The sequence below is a fragment of the Mercenaria mercenaria genome, chromosome 3, assembly GCF_021730395.1.
Source record: "Mercenaria mercenaria strain notata chromosome 3, MADL_Memer_1, whole genome shotgun sequence".
NCBI lineage: Eukaryota > Metazoa > Mollusca > Bivalvia > Venerida > Veneridae > Mercenaria > Mercenaria mercenaria.
Genome location: NC_069363.1, coordinates 31049279 through 31061910, shown reverse-complemented (window position 1 = coordinate 31061910; position 12632 = coordinate 31049279). Strand labels below are relative to the sequence as shown.

Genomic DNA, 12632 nt, shown 5'->3' with positions numbered 1-12632 from the left:
AAAACGGCCTTGTGGTTCAATTCCAGATTATCTGAACTCTAAAATGTGATAATTCAAGCGACAAAGGACTTAAAAGCCTTGATTAATTGATGAATAAAATACATGAAATGACAAAAAGTTTTCAACTGTGAAGGTATTTAATCTGTTATACATATTGACGTGTTCATTTGTATAAACTGATTTAATTCGCAATATGTATTACCAAAATGGCTGTAATAATCATCTCACAGTAGTAAAGTCGTTAGCTGTGCAATATTTTTAAACACCTGATAAAAGACCAGCATTATCATCGTTTTGACTACTTATAATTCACGTAAAGGCTAGTACGAAGACCTTTATTAAAAGGTATGATTGTACGAATAAAAACGTTAGTTTTACACTTTTGAAAATGTCAGAAAACAAAATCTCACCATTTTATGTATAGTTACTGTATATTAGCAATGCAGTAAGCAGACGCGTAAAATTATTACTGTATGGTTTCCATATCAAAATTCAAAATTAATTTTCTTACCGTCTTATTCATGTAGAAAACAACAAATTTATCTTCAATGTGGTTAGGATTTATATTTCGTATCCACCTTATTGAATTGTTATATGATACGCATCCAAGAGAGATACTGATTTATATCACTATTAAATTATTGTATCTTGCCTTAGTGATGCTTTCTTATCTTTTCCTATTCCAGCATCATAATTGAAAATGGATATTATTACCGTATAAGATAAATCAATAAAAAACGATCTCTGTACAATTAGAACGATTAAAATTTTCATTGATTGATTTTACGAGTTCCAATAAATCACCGGAAGAAAGCGTAAAAATTCTGCTATTTGAATAAAAAAAAACACACACAGAATATGTATAACACGCGCTTGCTGACCGTACATTTTCTGTTATATTATGCAGAAGAAGTTTTATACCTACATAAAGGATATGTTTTACCCAATTCGTATAATTACTTCATAGTTTCAATGTACTTGCCAAGACAATCTATTGCTTCATATGAGCATTCGTACTTTTTTCAGGTTTCCATAAAGTTCACAGGCATCTGTAGAGCCGACTAAAGAAACCGAACACATTGAAATCAAACATGATTTAAACATGTTCTATATACAATGGACACATGATTCAAATGCATCCTGGAAACAGTTTCATGACTAAAACAAACATGACTACAGAAATGATAACCGGAGCGGTAAATGTTACAGCAGATAATAATATTACTACTACCCCAGTCTACGATTATGAAATAGACAATAGTCCTCCTATAGAGGAACTTGTACCAGTATCTCTGGCATATGGGTCAACATTATTACTTGGTGTTGCTGGAAATGTGCTGGTTATTTTCTCTGTCAGTCGTTACGAGCAGATGATGACGATAACGAATACGTTCCTGCTCAGTCTGGCCTCAGCTGATCTACTCCTTCTACTCGTCTGTGTTCCCGTCAAGGTAAGTCAAACAATATCCCCAGTATTTTATATCCGTAGTATATCACTGCTGTAACAACATCATTATATATGTATAGGCAGATTTTACGTCTGTCTGAAATTCAAAATAAAGTAGATAGGGGTGTCTGCTTATATAAGAGGTATTGTGAAGTATTAGCTCGTGCAGGTCTTGTGGCATACGATATTCTGAACGAAAATGTTAATTACAGGCTATGTGCGTGATATAAGGGTAGCAGTGTTATAGTGGTATCACAGTTTTATTCCGGATAATTATATATAAATATGCCATGGAAACATTTTCTTGCTTAAACGTCAGTCTTGAGAATTAAACATGTATAGATCTTGTTTTTCAGAACCATACTTTTATTATATTTATCTTTTTCCCGACGAAATACTTATTAGTGTACACCTATTAACATAATCATTCCTTTTCGTCTCTTGTCAAACCGGACGTTGCTGCTTTAATTATGTATAATATGTTAAAAAAATCACTTTTACGAGCGTCTAATGCATTATACAGATAAATCTCCTGTTTGATAACATTTGTGTATAATGTAAGTTCTTCTAGTGTTAAGGCGAAACACTCCTTTAAGGTAGGTCGCTACTTTCCACCCAAATATCGACAACATCTCAGATCTTGTGAAACATGGAACGTGAAGATGCCATTATTACATAATATTTGGCGTCATATGTAACGTCTCAAATTAAACAAGTAGTCTCTCAATCGAATACATTTTTCCGTATCCGATTGGAGTTGAATACAGGGTACAGGGTTTCTATTCTCTTTTGAAATACAGACTATTTCGTAAGTATATAATAAACTCAGTTATCACTTGTTAAGTAATAATGTATTTGAAAACAGTCTATGTCGGTAATGATGATATTTAAAACTTGTCTACATTTCTGTCACATCATTTGATTCCTAAAAAGACGATTATATTGCTCAGTTTATGTCTAATTTTTACGTATCCTCAACTATATATTGCACAGTCAAAAGATGCACTTTTTTACAATTGCCAACCAGAATAAATTTTTATATCAGCAAAAATGCAATCTAGATACTAAAAATAAAACAGATCCCAATTACACATGAAAGGAAGGACACTATACATATATTTAAGAAAAACGGATAAAATACTTCATTGAATATATCTGATAGGATATATATTGAGAGAGAAAATGTATTGATTCCTTCGATTGATATTATGAGATATTTTCCTGTCAATTACTATCCTTGTAATACCATAGAACGCAATCGTCCTAACGTTCATGCGTAATAGTTTTCTTGTTTCTCAGGTTATTTCCATGTTGAGCTTTGGTTTGGCCTCCTCCTCTGAAAAATTGATGGATTAACTGCCACCGTCTATTGTATGACATCTTAAGGTGCATTTGATTAATTCTTTGGTGGCGAAGTAGAATGGTATACCAGTTAATATCTACAAGCAAAATAAACGAGAGAAGCTGATGATAGAAAATAACGCTATGTGATGATGTAAAATACCAGTACTGTCCATAATTGTATCAATCCGCTTTCGCAGGCGGTCAGGTTTAAAGAGGCTAATGTTTTTCAAAAACATTTTAATCTGCTTAAAGATTATTCTTCGTACATGCAGTGAATACTTTTCTATTTGCACCATTGTCCTCATTTCGGAAAGGACGAATCTTCATACGATTGCACAATACAAAAATAAACAAACACCACGTATTTACCCTTTTTAAAAGCAACTGTTACCTGTTTATATTGTTATCTAACAAAATATGAAATATGCGAAATTCAGGCGGACACCATTTTCATGTTGATCGACGTTCGTATAAAACTGATAAGCAATCAGTGATTGCCTCGTATTGTTCGTTAGTTTTCTGGAACGTGCGCAAAAAAAATGTACTTTTATCAGAAAAAATTGCCCTAGGACATTCCAAAACTACATCAAAACTTTAATTATTAAAACATCGGTGTATTGCTAATTTAGCTGAAGTTAAAATCTCGGATTAATCAAGGTTCATATGATTTCATGATAGTTGTTAGGTTCTGATAGCTTGTGGAAATATTGAAATCTCCCTTCAGTGGAAACACGAGTGATTTGATATATCGTTCTGTTAGTTGAATCGCTATGAAGTTGTTGTCTTGAAAGAACAATTTTGACATTTTCTTTTGTATGTGTAACGGAACCTGTATTTTTGTAATTGTGCGATGAAGGAAACGACCAAAGCAAAAAACAGCAACAAAAGAACTCACTGAAGCAATAAACTCATCAAACGTCACGTCTGCCATGTAATACAGTGACGAAGCTATGTTTTCATGTAAGCGATAGTGATACTTAAAATATGTTGTGATTTAAGAAGGATAATAATCGCAAAAGAAAGAAAACACTAGTTCCTTGGCAATAACGTGCCAACAAACATTGAAAACATATATGTATATGGCTTTATTTAAACGTAGTTTCCTGCAGTGAGTACAAATTGTAAAAATTCATAAGCTTTCTCTGTTCCAGTTAATTGATATACTTGCTTGAAGGTACAGTTTTAGTGATTAAAGGTTTCATACCTTCTAACTCATGATAAATGAAATATAATATGTTCACTTGAAATTATACCTAATGCGTAGACTACTGTTAAACGAAATCTGTCTTTTGAAAACGTATAAGTATACTTATTTCAAATGTTAGGAACATCACTGTACAGATATACTAGAGCTAAAGTCGTATTTGAAAATAAAAAAAAAACAACAAAACACTTCTGTTCGTGTGTATAGAAAGTATTGTGCGTTTAGAGCGGTCGCAGTGGTCCAGTGGTGATACTGTTAGACTAGGAAACCAGGGGCCGTGTCCCCACTTCTCAAACTGAAATACTTACTAACATCGGATTAAGAGTCCAGTGTATAAGTGCTTTACATTTAACGGTAAAAAACCCAATGAAACTTCTGGAATAGGAGCGTCTTCTGTATATAGCACTATCCTCCCACTAACATCACGAACCGTTTTCTGGAGGAGCCATCTATATGGGTTACCTCTGGCGACTATGATACGCTTAAATTTTACCATGCTATTTCTAATTTTTCAATCAGGGCAGTATCATTTATTACTAGAAAGGGTATTTACTGAAAATATACTGAATGAATAGCAAACAGTGCAGACCATAATAAGCCTGCACGGACGTGCAGGCTGATCTTGGTCTGCTCTGGTCGCAAAGGCAGAATCACTTGCCAGCTAAATACAAACACATACTGTTTGTTGGACATACAATACAGGTACAGCTAATCACAGTATACTTACAGATTGGTTATAAATGATACTTAAAGGCAAAGAAAATCTCCTATATAAGTGACCCCCCCCCCCACCCCCAAATACCAGACTTTTTAATCCCCAATATACAAGATCCTGTCTGGTCCAGTCTGATAGGGGTCCATAAAACCCCTGTAGACTTGACATGTAGCCTAATTATTGTCAGAGACTCATAAATTATATTGCCTACAGGTAAATTGGTTATTTCCTGTGTTTTGCATTTTATTAATTGAAATGCTGTTGTTTTTTTAGTCTTTTTTCAGCATATTCACAAAATTATTTAAATTAATAAGATACTAATTTTGATTGCTCAGTCATGTTGAGTAATGTCCTGGCCAATTAAATTATAACTCTTATAGCAAAGCATTTCTCACTATAAAATAATTATTCAAAACTTAATAAGAGAAATTACAAGTTTGTTTATTCAATGAGTATGATCTTTTTATCAAAAGTAACAAAATAAAAACGAAAAAAAAAAAAAGATAATTGCTGGATTTTATTAGAAATTAAAGAAGCGTTCAGTTGCATTTTAATAGATAAAGAAGGTATATAGACAAAAGGATGTTATATATTAAAAATGCTTAATTCCTCTTGTGTTGTCTAAATAATGTTAACTTTCTTTTATGTATAATAAAATCCAGCAATAAAGATATATCATTGTTCAAAATACACAATAATTTATTAATTCTAAAGGCTATGTGCCTGAATGCATTTTTTATATTTTTGATAATAAAAAACAGCTATAATGAGATGTAATTGTTAACAAACTTACTTTATTAAAAATATGATAAAACACTGTTGTATCTTATCACTTTGTTTAGTTAGCCCTAGTTCAATCAAGCTTTCTAAACTCGTTATAAAGGTGAGAACTGATTTGCTATAAAGGTGAGAAATATCACCTGCAGTTTATTTACTGCACAGTAGCTATACAGTAGCTTATTATGATAAACAGAAGCAAGTCTACCAATGGTCCTGACTTGTGTATTTACCCTTATCGCCAAAACGCAGACCTTATCATCTCCATAGGCCACATACCAGGCATACCAGAATCAGTGTCTTTAACTGAGAATGCTCCTCAAACATTGTTAGTTTATATATTAAGTCAAGTTGTGCAGAATTTTCTGCATTTAAAGTAAGCAGCTAAATACTTTGTATTAGATATCTTTAAAACTGGATACAAGAATCTGTGGACTGAAAGCTAGATTGAATTGTAACAATAATTGTTTTCTAACTACACTCAGAAGAATATACATGTATTAATATAAAAGATACTTTGATAGCAAAGTATTTTTAGAAATAGAAATTGCAAAAATTTACCAAATGTTTTGATTGCAAAATTTAAAAGGTAAGATTCCATGGAAGCATTGAGAACTGCAACCAAAGTCAGAGTCGCACATCGCAAAGTGTAAAATAAAATAAATAAAAATAAAACGAGAAAATGGGATTATTGTTTTATATTTTTCATGGACACCATAGAAAAATGAAAACAATCTAGTTTACACAGCATTCACACTCACAGTTTTGTATCCTAATACCTCAGCATATTATTGCCTTCTGTCTGTGTAGCTTGTATGCATGATGTCGTTTTAGTTTAATTGAAAAAGTAAAATACACCGACAGGATAACGAATTAAATCTTTACATATGTATTATTGTATCCTGTACATGAATTGTGAAATATTATCAAACATCTAAACTTTTTTTCGGATATTCTGTTTATATATAAACCCTTATGAAAGTTTCCTTTAGTAATTTTACAATGTGGTAAAAGCGAACAAACTATATGTTATATTTGTTACGTCATTCCTCGACCCTTGCCCCGATCAATACTAATCACGTCTGCCAAGATCCGCCTTTCTACATAATGTTGTCTCGTAAGTAACAGTCTTTACATCTCTCATTTTGCCCTGATTTCATTATACCACTAGCTTAAATGATAAAATCAGGGTAAGAATGGCAGGTATTCTAATGATTGAAATAGTACGATTTGATTATTGGTCCGTAAAGAACAGGATAATTACATGCTCGCAATTTCTTAGATTAAATGAATGGTAAAGTGTACTAATTAGTAACTTAGTAACAGCAGTTCTCGACGATATACATTTTTCTATACTGATAGAAGTTGTTAACAGATAGAAAAAAATCACTTAAATCCTACACGGTACATTTCAATTGACGTTTCAGCATTTTTTTTGTTTAATTATTAAAGATGTCAAAAGATGTGTTTATTCCCTAGAAATTGTGACAAGCGAACACGTTAATAAATGTTTCATAATTATGTTTTAACATATTCAAGAACAACAGTCTTACAGTCAGTAGGAAAGCACTTTTTAATTACTCTCCAAGCACAATGTATGGGTTTTCTTTGGCTGGCTAACGTTATTTTTCTTGTTTATAATTTTCTTCATTATTAGTGGAAGTAACTCGTTAAGATGGTTTCTATATTGACATTTTATTGTCATTTGATCGCACTATAAGTGAATGATTCAGTAAACAGTCGAAACCGTGCTATTCCAGATGCTTAAAAGTAGTTACAGACTATTTTAAACATATATTTGATATTACCATTTACTCAGCAAACCAGACTACTAGATCGAGGAAATATTCCCTTAAGTAATGAAACAAGACATTTTGATTGAAGTTCATCTCGAGTCTTGAAAAAGACGTCCTGCAAGCTGTTCAACCAGTGATGCCTTAGAGTTATTGATCGACGATATCGAATAATACAGAAATAATGAAAATTCTTAAGACAAAAATTGGGTACCGGTACCAAGATTTTATTTGAATACTTTTTTATATCATGGCTTGCCTAGGATCAGATTTAATCTAAACTTAAGTACGAATCGACTGACACTTTTCTCATAAAATGCTTCGTTGATATCAAAATGTCCATTAACTAAAGTGATGACATTATTCATGTGGTAAATTCATGTTTTGGGCTCAATGTGATAATTCATAAATATAATCATTTCCTTATTCTATACATTGCATCCTTTTGTTTATATATAACCACTTACTGAGCACTTGGGAAATAATCATTGTTACAGGCATATTTGGTCCTATGCCATTTACAGGTGGCCTTGCCGCTCAACTTGACATAGCATTGTGTGTTCTAGATTAGCAATATGTCGTTGTCAAGTCTTTCATCTTGCAAAAACTAAAATCACTAAGTAAAAAGTGCAACTGAAAACCGTTCAAGTGAAAGTAATGTCGCGAGTGTCAATGCATTATCGTAATCCAAGCTTTTCGCTACAGACATTTAATTAAACCTTTTTATATATAATGTCTTGACATTTTCAGTTATATATGTTCAATTGGTCTTTAAAAGTTAGTATTTAGTCTACATTTGTCGTACCAAGTAACTTTGATAAAATCTTACCTATTACTGGTTAATTGCGCGTAAACACCCACGCATCATGTTCGCCTCTCTTTCAAAGTTACAGGAAAGTGTAAATAAAAGTTATCCCCACCCGGTAAATCACTTTTATACGTATTGGTAATATAAGGCACAATATGTAAAAAAAAAACAAAAATGATCGTGGTAAATAAATAAAACGAAAACCTTAAGAACCATTCATGCATGTATACAATGTCTTTGCAAACAGCAGAATGAATAGAGAATCTAAAAACGTGGTTTAGAAAATACCTATCGTGGAGTCTTCCATCGGTCCCGTCAAACGCAATCGAAGACATTTATTATTATTATTATAAAACAGTAGTGTCCAACGTTTAAATGGCTGAACACAGATAAAACATTGAACTTTGTTGTTTTGTGAGTGTTAAAACATTAATTGAAAAGGAATATATTTAAAGCAATTATTATAACGCTCGCTTCTTTTTCTGTAAAATATCAGACGTCATTGACGAGTCAAAATATTGATAATGTTTAAATGTACTATTCTATACCTATTTTATCTATCCAATCGCGAACGTTCGTTTGCAACACGTGACCGTACAATATATTACGGTATTTGGATGCAAGTGTGTACAAAAATCATGTATTTTCTGTATTTGGACGCACGCGCGTACAAAAAATCCTGTATTTTCTGTATTTGGACGGTTCAACAGTCCCATGTTAAACATACGATAAAGTCCGAAACGAGTGAAAATGTTCCGAATGTAAATCGGATGAAGTAGGCGCTCTATGTACAGAGTTTGATTATGCGTCTTGAAATCTGGATTTAATTTTGTTTACAACACACAAAAACGATTCAAGGGTAACAATGCTATCTGATTTAAATATTAAAACGTTCGTTGATAATCAAAAACTTAAAAATACAGAAAAGTCGTTAAAAGAAGCCGTTCCGAACGAAACCTAGAAATTGGTCTCAGCCCTGACTGTCTGAATAGCTAACTTAGCAGTTTTTATTTAACGGTTAAGAAACAAAATGGAGAAGATTATGAATGGCAGCGGACGGGCGGTCAGCATCCAAAACATGTCTGCTCTATAATTCAGTTTTCGTCGGATCTTCACCAAACTTGCTGACAATGTTTGTGGGCATTACATTTCGGCCAATTTCGATAACCAGCCAAATTGTACCAGGCACTCTTTGATTATAGTCCTTGAATTACTCGAAAAACGGGGAATTTAGCCTTGTCCGCTCATTTAAGTCGAACAGTTTTCATCCGATCTTCACCAAACTTGCTGACAATGTTTGTGGGCATAATATCTCAGCCAAGTATTATTATCACCCAAATCGCCAAATGGCTGTTGTAGGGAGGTTGTACCATATACTTTTTTTAATGACGATACGCAGAAAAAAACAACATTCAATGAATTATGTATATTATGTATGAAGTGAAATAAATATAGAATAAAAAGATTATTTAAGGTCTAACATTGTTTTGTATAATATATATTTGCACTCATACCAAGCTGGGAAAAACTAGAAAAGGCAGGAATACAGTATTCAGTGAAATATTCTTCATATAAACTATTATTATAGTAAGATAAAATAGATATAGAATAAAAAGGTTATTTAACATTGTTCTGTACAATACGAGATATATTTGGACTCGTACCCAGCTGAGAAAACCATATTGAACTCGCCTAGCGGCTCGTCCAATATGGTTTTCTCAGCTGGGTACTCGTCCAAATATATCTCCGTATTTTACAGAACAATGTTGAATACTATTATTATAGTAAGATAAAATAGATATAGAATAAAAAGGTTATTTAACATTGTTCTGTACAATACGAGATATATTTGGACTCGTACCCAGCTGCGAAAACCATATTGAACTCGCCTAGCGGCTCGTCCAATATGGTTTTCTCAGCTTGGTACTCGTCCAAATATATCTCCGTATTTTACAGAACAATGTTAAATAACCTAATAGTAGTACCGTAAATATTCAAAGACAAAAGCTCAGAAATTTATTACCAAGTCCTACAAAGCTAAGGTAGAGGAAAAATTTGACTCAGGTGTGAGCCTATTTTCTGTAACAATTGGTTATAAAACAAATATTACCACTAAGTGTTTAGCAGTGTAGATTGAGTAATTTGTTTTGAACAAAATGTCCCAAATATAAACACTGTCAGGCTTTATAGTACATCACAAGAAGGATTTCGGCAATTTGTATTCTGGAACATTTTGATACAAGATTTTTTAATCTTTAGCCTGCAGCCGGCAAGTGAGTATGCCTTTGCGACCAGTGCAGACCAAAATCAGCCTGCAGATGCTGATCATGGTCTGCACTGTTCGCTGTTCAGTCAGTAAATTTTCAGTGAACACTCCTTTCAATGATAAACGGTACTGCCTAAATTGAATGATAGACCACTCCATTCAAAAACTTGAGCAGGGTAAAGGTTAAGATAGACACTTGCTTTTTGTGCTGGCCTTATGGGTTTATTGAATATTCACGTTGGTATTAAGTGATTATTTGAGAGGTACTTATACAAACTGGAACTTGAGTAGAGTATCTCGAATGGTCTCCAAATGCACGCCGCAATGAATCAATCACATAGAGACATTGAGACCATTACTTATCTGTGGTTTGTTACAGGAGTCTTAAATTGACATCAACTCCGCAAAAAAAATCAAATAATGTTTATTTGTTTCGGTAAGAAATGGACATAAACCAGTGTAAGCTATACACATTTTCATGAAACACTGTAAACGAGTGTTTGAAAGAAGAAGCAAGTTAGATTCAGCTTCAAACAGTTAAAAGTCTAGTATAACTCCTGCCTAAACAAAAACTGCAACATTTCACATAGAACACTGTTATTTCTGTGAACTTATAGGAAGTGCATATATAAAAGTGCATAATTTGTAAAACAGATCGTGAAATCTTTCTTAATGAATAAGTGACTTGATTTTATTGATTGTTTATTTATAACATCTTCCGCTCCTCATTGATTGCTAGATTGAAAGATAGGAAATCTTTTAAGATGTAAATTTGTACAAACAGAACTAGACATAGCTCTGGTTGATGAATTAGAGCAAATCGATGAAATAAAATGGCAGTAAAGTGACAAAGATAATTGTACGATCACAAAATCAGACAAAAGTATACTTTAAATAGCCTAGCGTTATAGCAATACATTGTACATTGAAATACATCGGTTATACTGACGTCTTAACATATGATTAAATGTACTTCGCATTACACATACCTTACGCATAAGATAAAAAGCTTTCTCAAGTATTTATAATACAACTGCGCATCATTTTTATGAAAATGTTAACAGAACGGGCGATGTCCAATGTCAACTTTTGGTCTGGTATACATTTAAGCGCCTGATGAAACAGACCAGAAGACATATATCAAAGCAGAGCTATTTCGTCAGATTCTGAGACATCTTAAGGAGGTAGGTTACCTTGTTACAAGGGTAAATTCAAATTAGTTGAACCGCAGCATTTTTTTGTATTTCCAGTAATATGAAGTTTTAACTGTTACAATCTCAGTTTCGTTTGTCTCTGTCTCTTCAAGTTCAGTTTTTATCAAGGTTTGAAGAACATGACCCTCCAAAGGTATTTCATATTGAAAGAAGAAGGAAAATACGGATATTTGACACTTTTCAGTGTATTTTAGTTTCATTGATATCCGTAAAAGTCCGCATAATTGATAATTTTACTAGTATGCACATTAGCTTTCTAATAAAAGCTTAAAATGTATATGTCGCGGGGCTCGTGTTTCCATGGTAACGCATTTTCTCTCATTTTTCAACAATTATGTATGAAAATGGGTTTTTCGACGGCTTCAGTGCCATTCTGTTATTGACCAACATGGAATATTTGGGTAATATGATTAGCAAAATACCAAGAACTTTACATGGTACTATGTTTTTCTTAAAGTTTAGAGTAACCATGGCAACAGAGATGTTTAAAATAGCTTATATGTTGCTTTTTATCGTAATTTCTTATAAAAAAATATTATATAAAATTATCTTTCTTGTTAATGTAGCTTTAAAACATCTTATTTCTAACGTTAGTAATATTTTCGTATGAATTGCAGTTAATTTAACAAATTTCACAGCTTAAAATACTTACAGCAGTGCCTGTCGTCTGACATTTTTATTGAAAAATCGTTCTGCATGGTGCTATTATTCTCATGGATATTGTTGAAATGAAAATAAAAAGCCGAAGCTGTGTTCCTTAAATAGACCAGTGTCAACGCTTTTGAATTTTACAATTAGACATACAGGTCACGGGCTTCGTTTCCATGGTAACATCAATTTAATTCAAGACACCACAATTTTATACTGAAATTTGAACAATTTTAGAGCTTAGTTTTAGTATTTAAGTAACAAATTATCAACGGAAACCGGGAAATAGGTATAACCAATCAAACTGCCCAATTTTTATTTGTAAATGACTGTAATAAGTTACCTTTCAGCCAACTAAATTCTCAATCACATCAGTTACCATCATCCATTTTCTTACATTCCGCAAAACATTTCAA

The 12632-nt window shown here is 32.7% G+C and overlaps 1 protein-coding gene across 1 annotated transcript in view; it reads left to right on the top strand.

The window, feature by feature from the left end:
* Window positions 1-480: 480 nt before the first annotated feature.
* Window positions 481-12632, top strand: part of LOC123525173 (allatostatin-A receptor-like) — a 138230-nt gene continuing 126078 nt past the window's right edge. Inside the window, exon 1 of the mRNA XM_045304013.2 lies at window positions 481-1451. Within this exon, the coding sequence (XP_045159948.1) occupies window positions 1125-1451 (327 nt within the window). The 5' untranslated portion in view covers window positions 481-1124. The remainder of the gene's footprint in view (window positions 1452-12632) is intronic.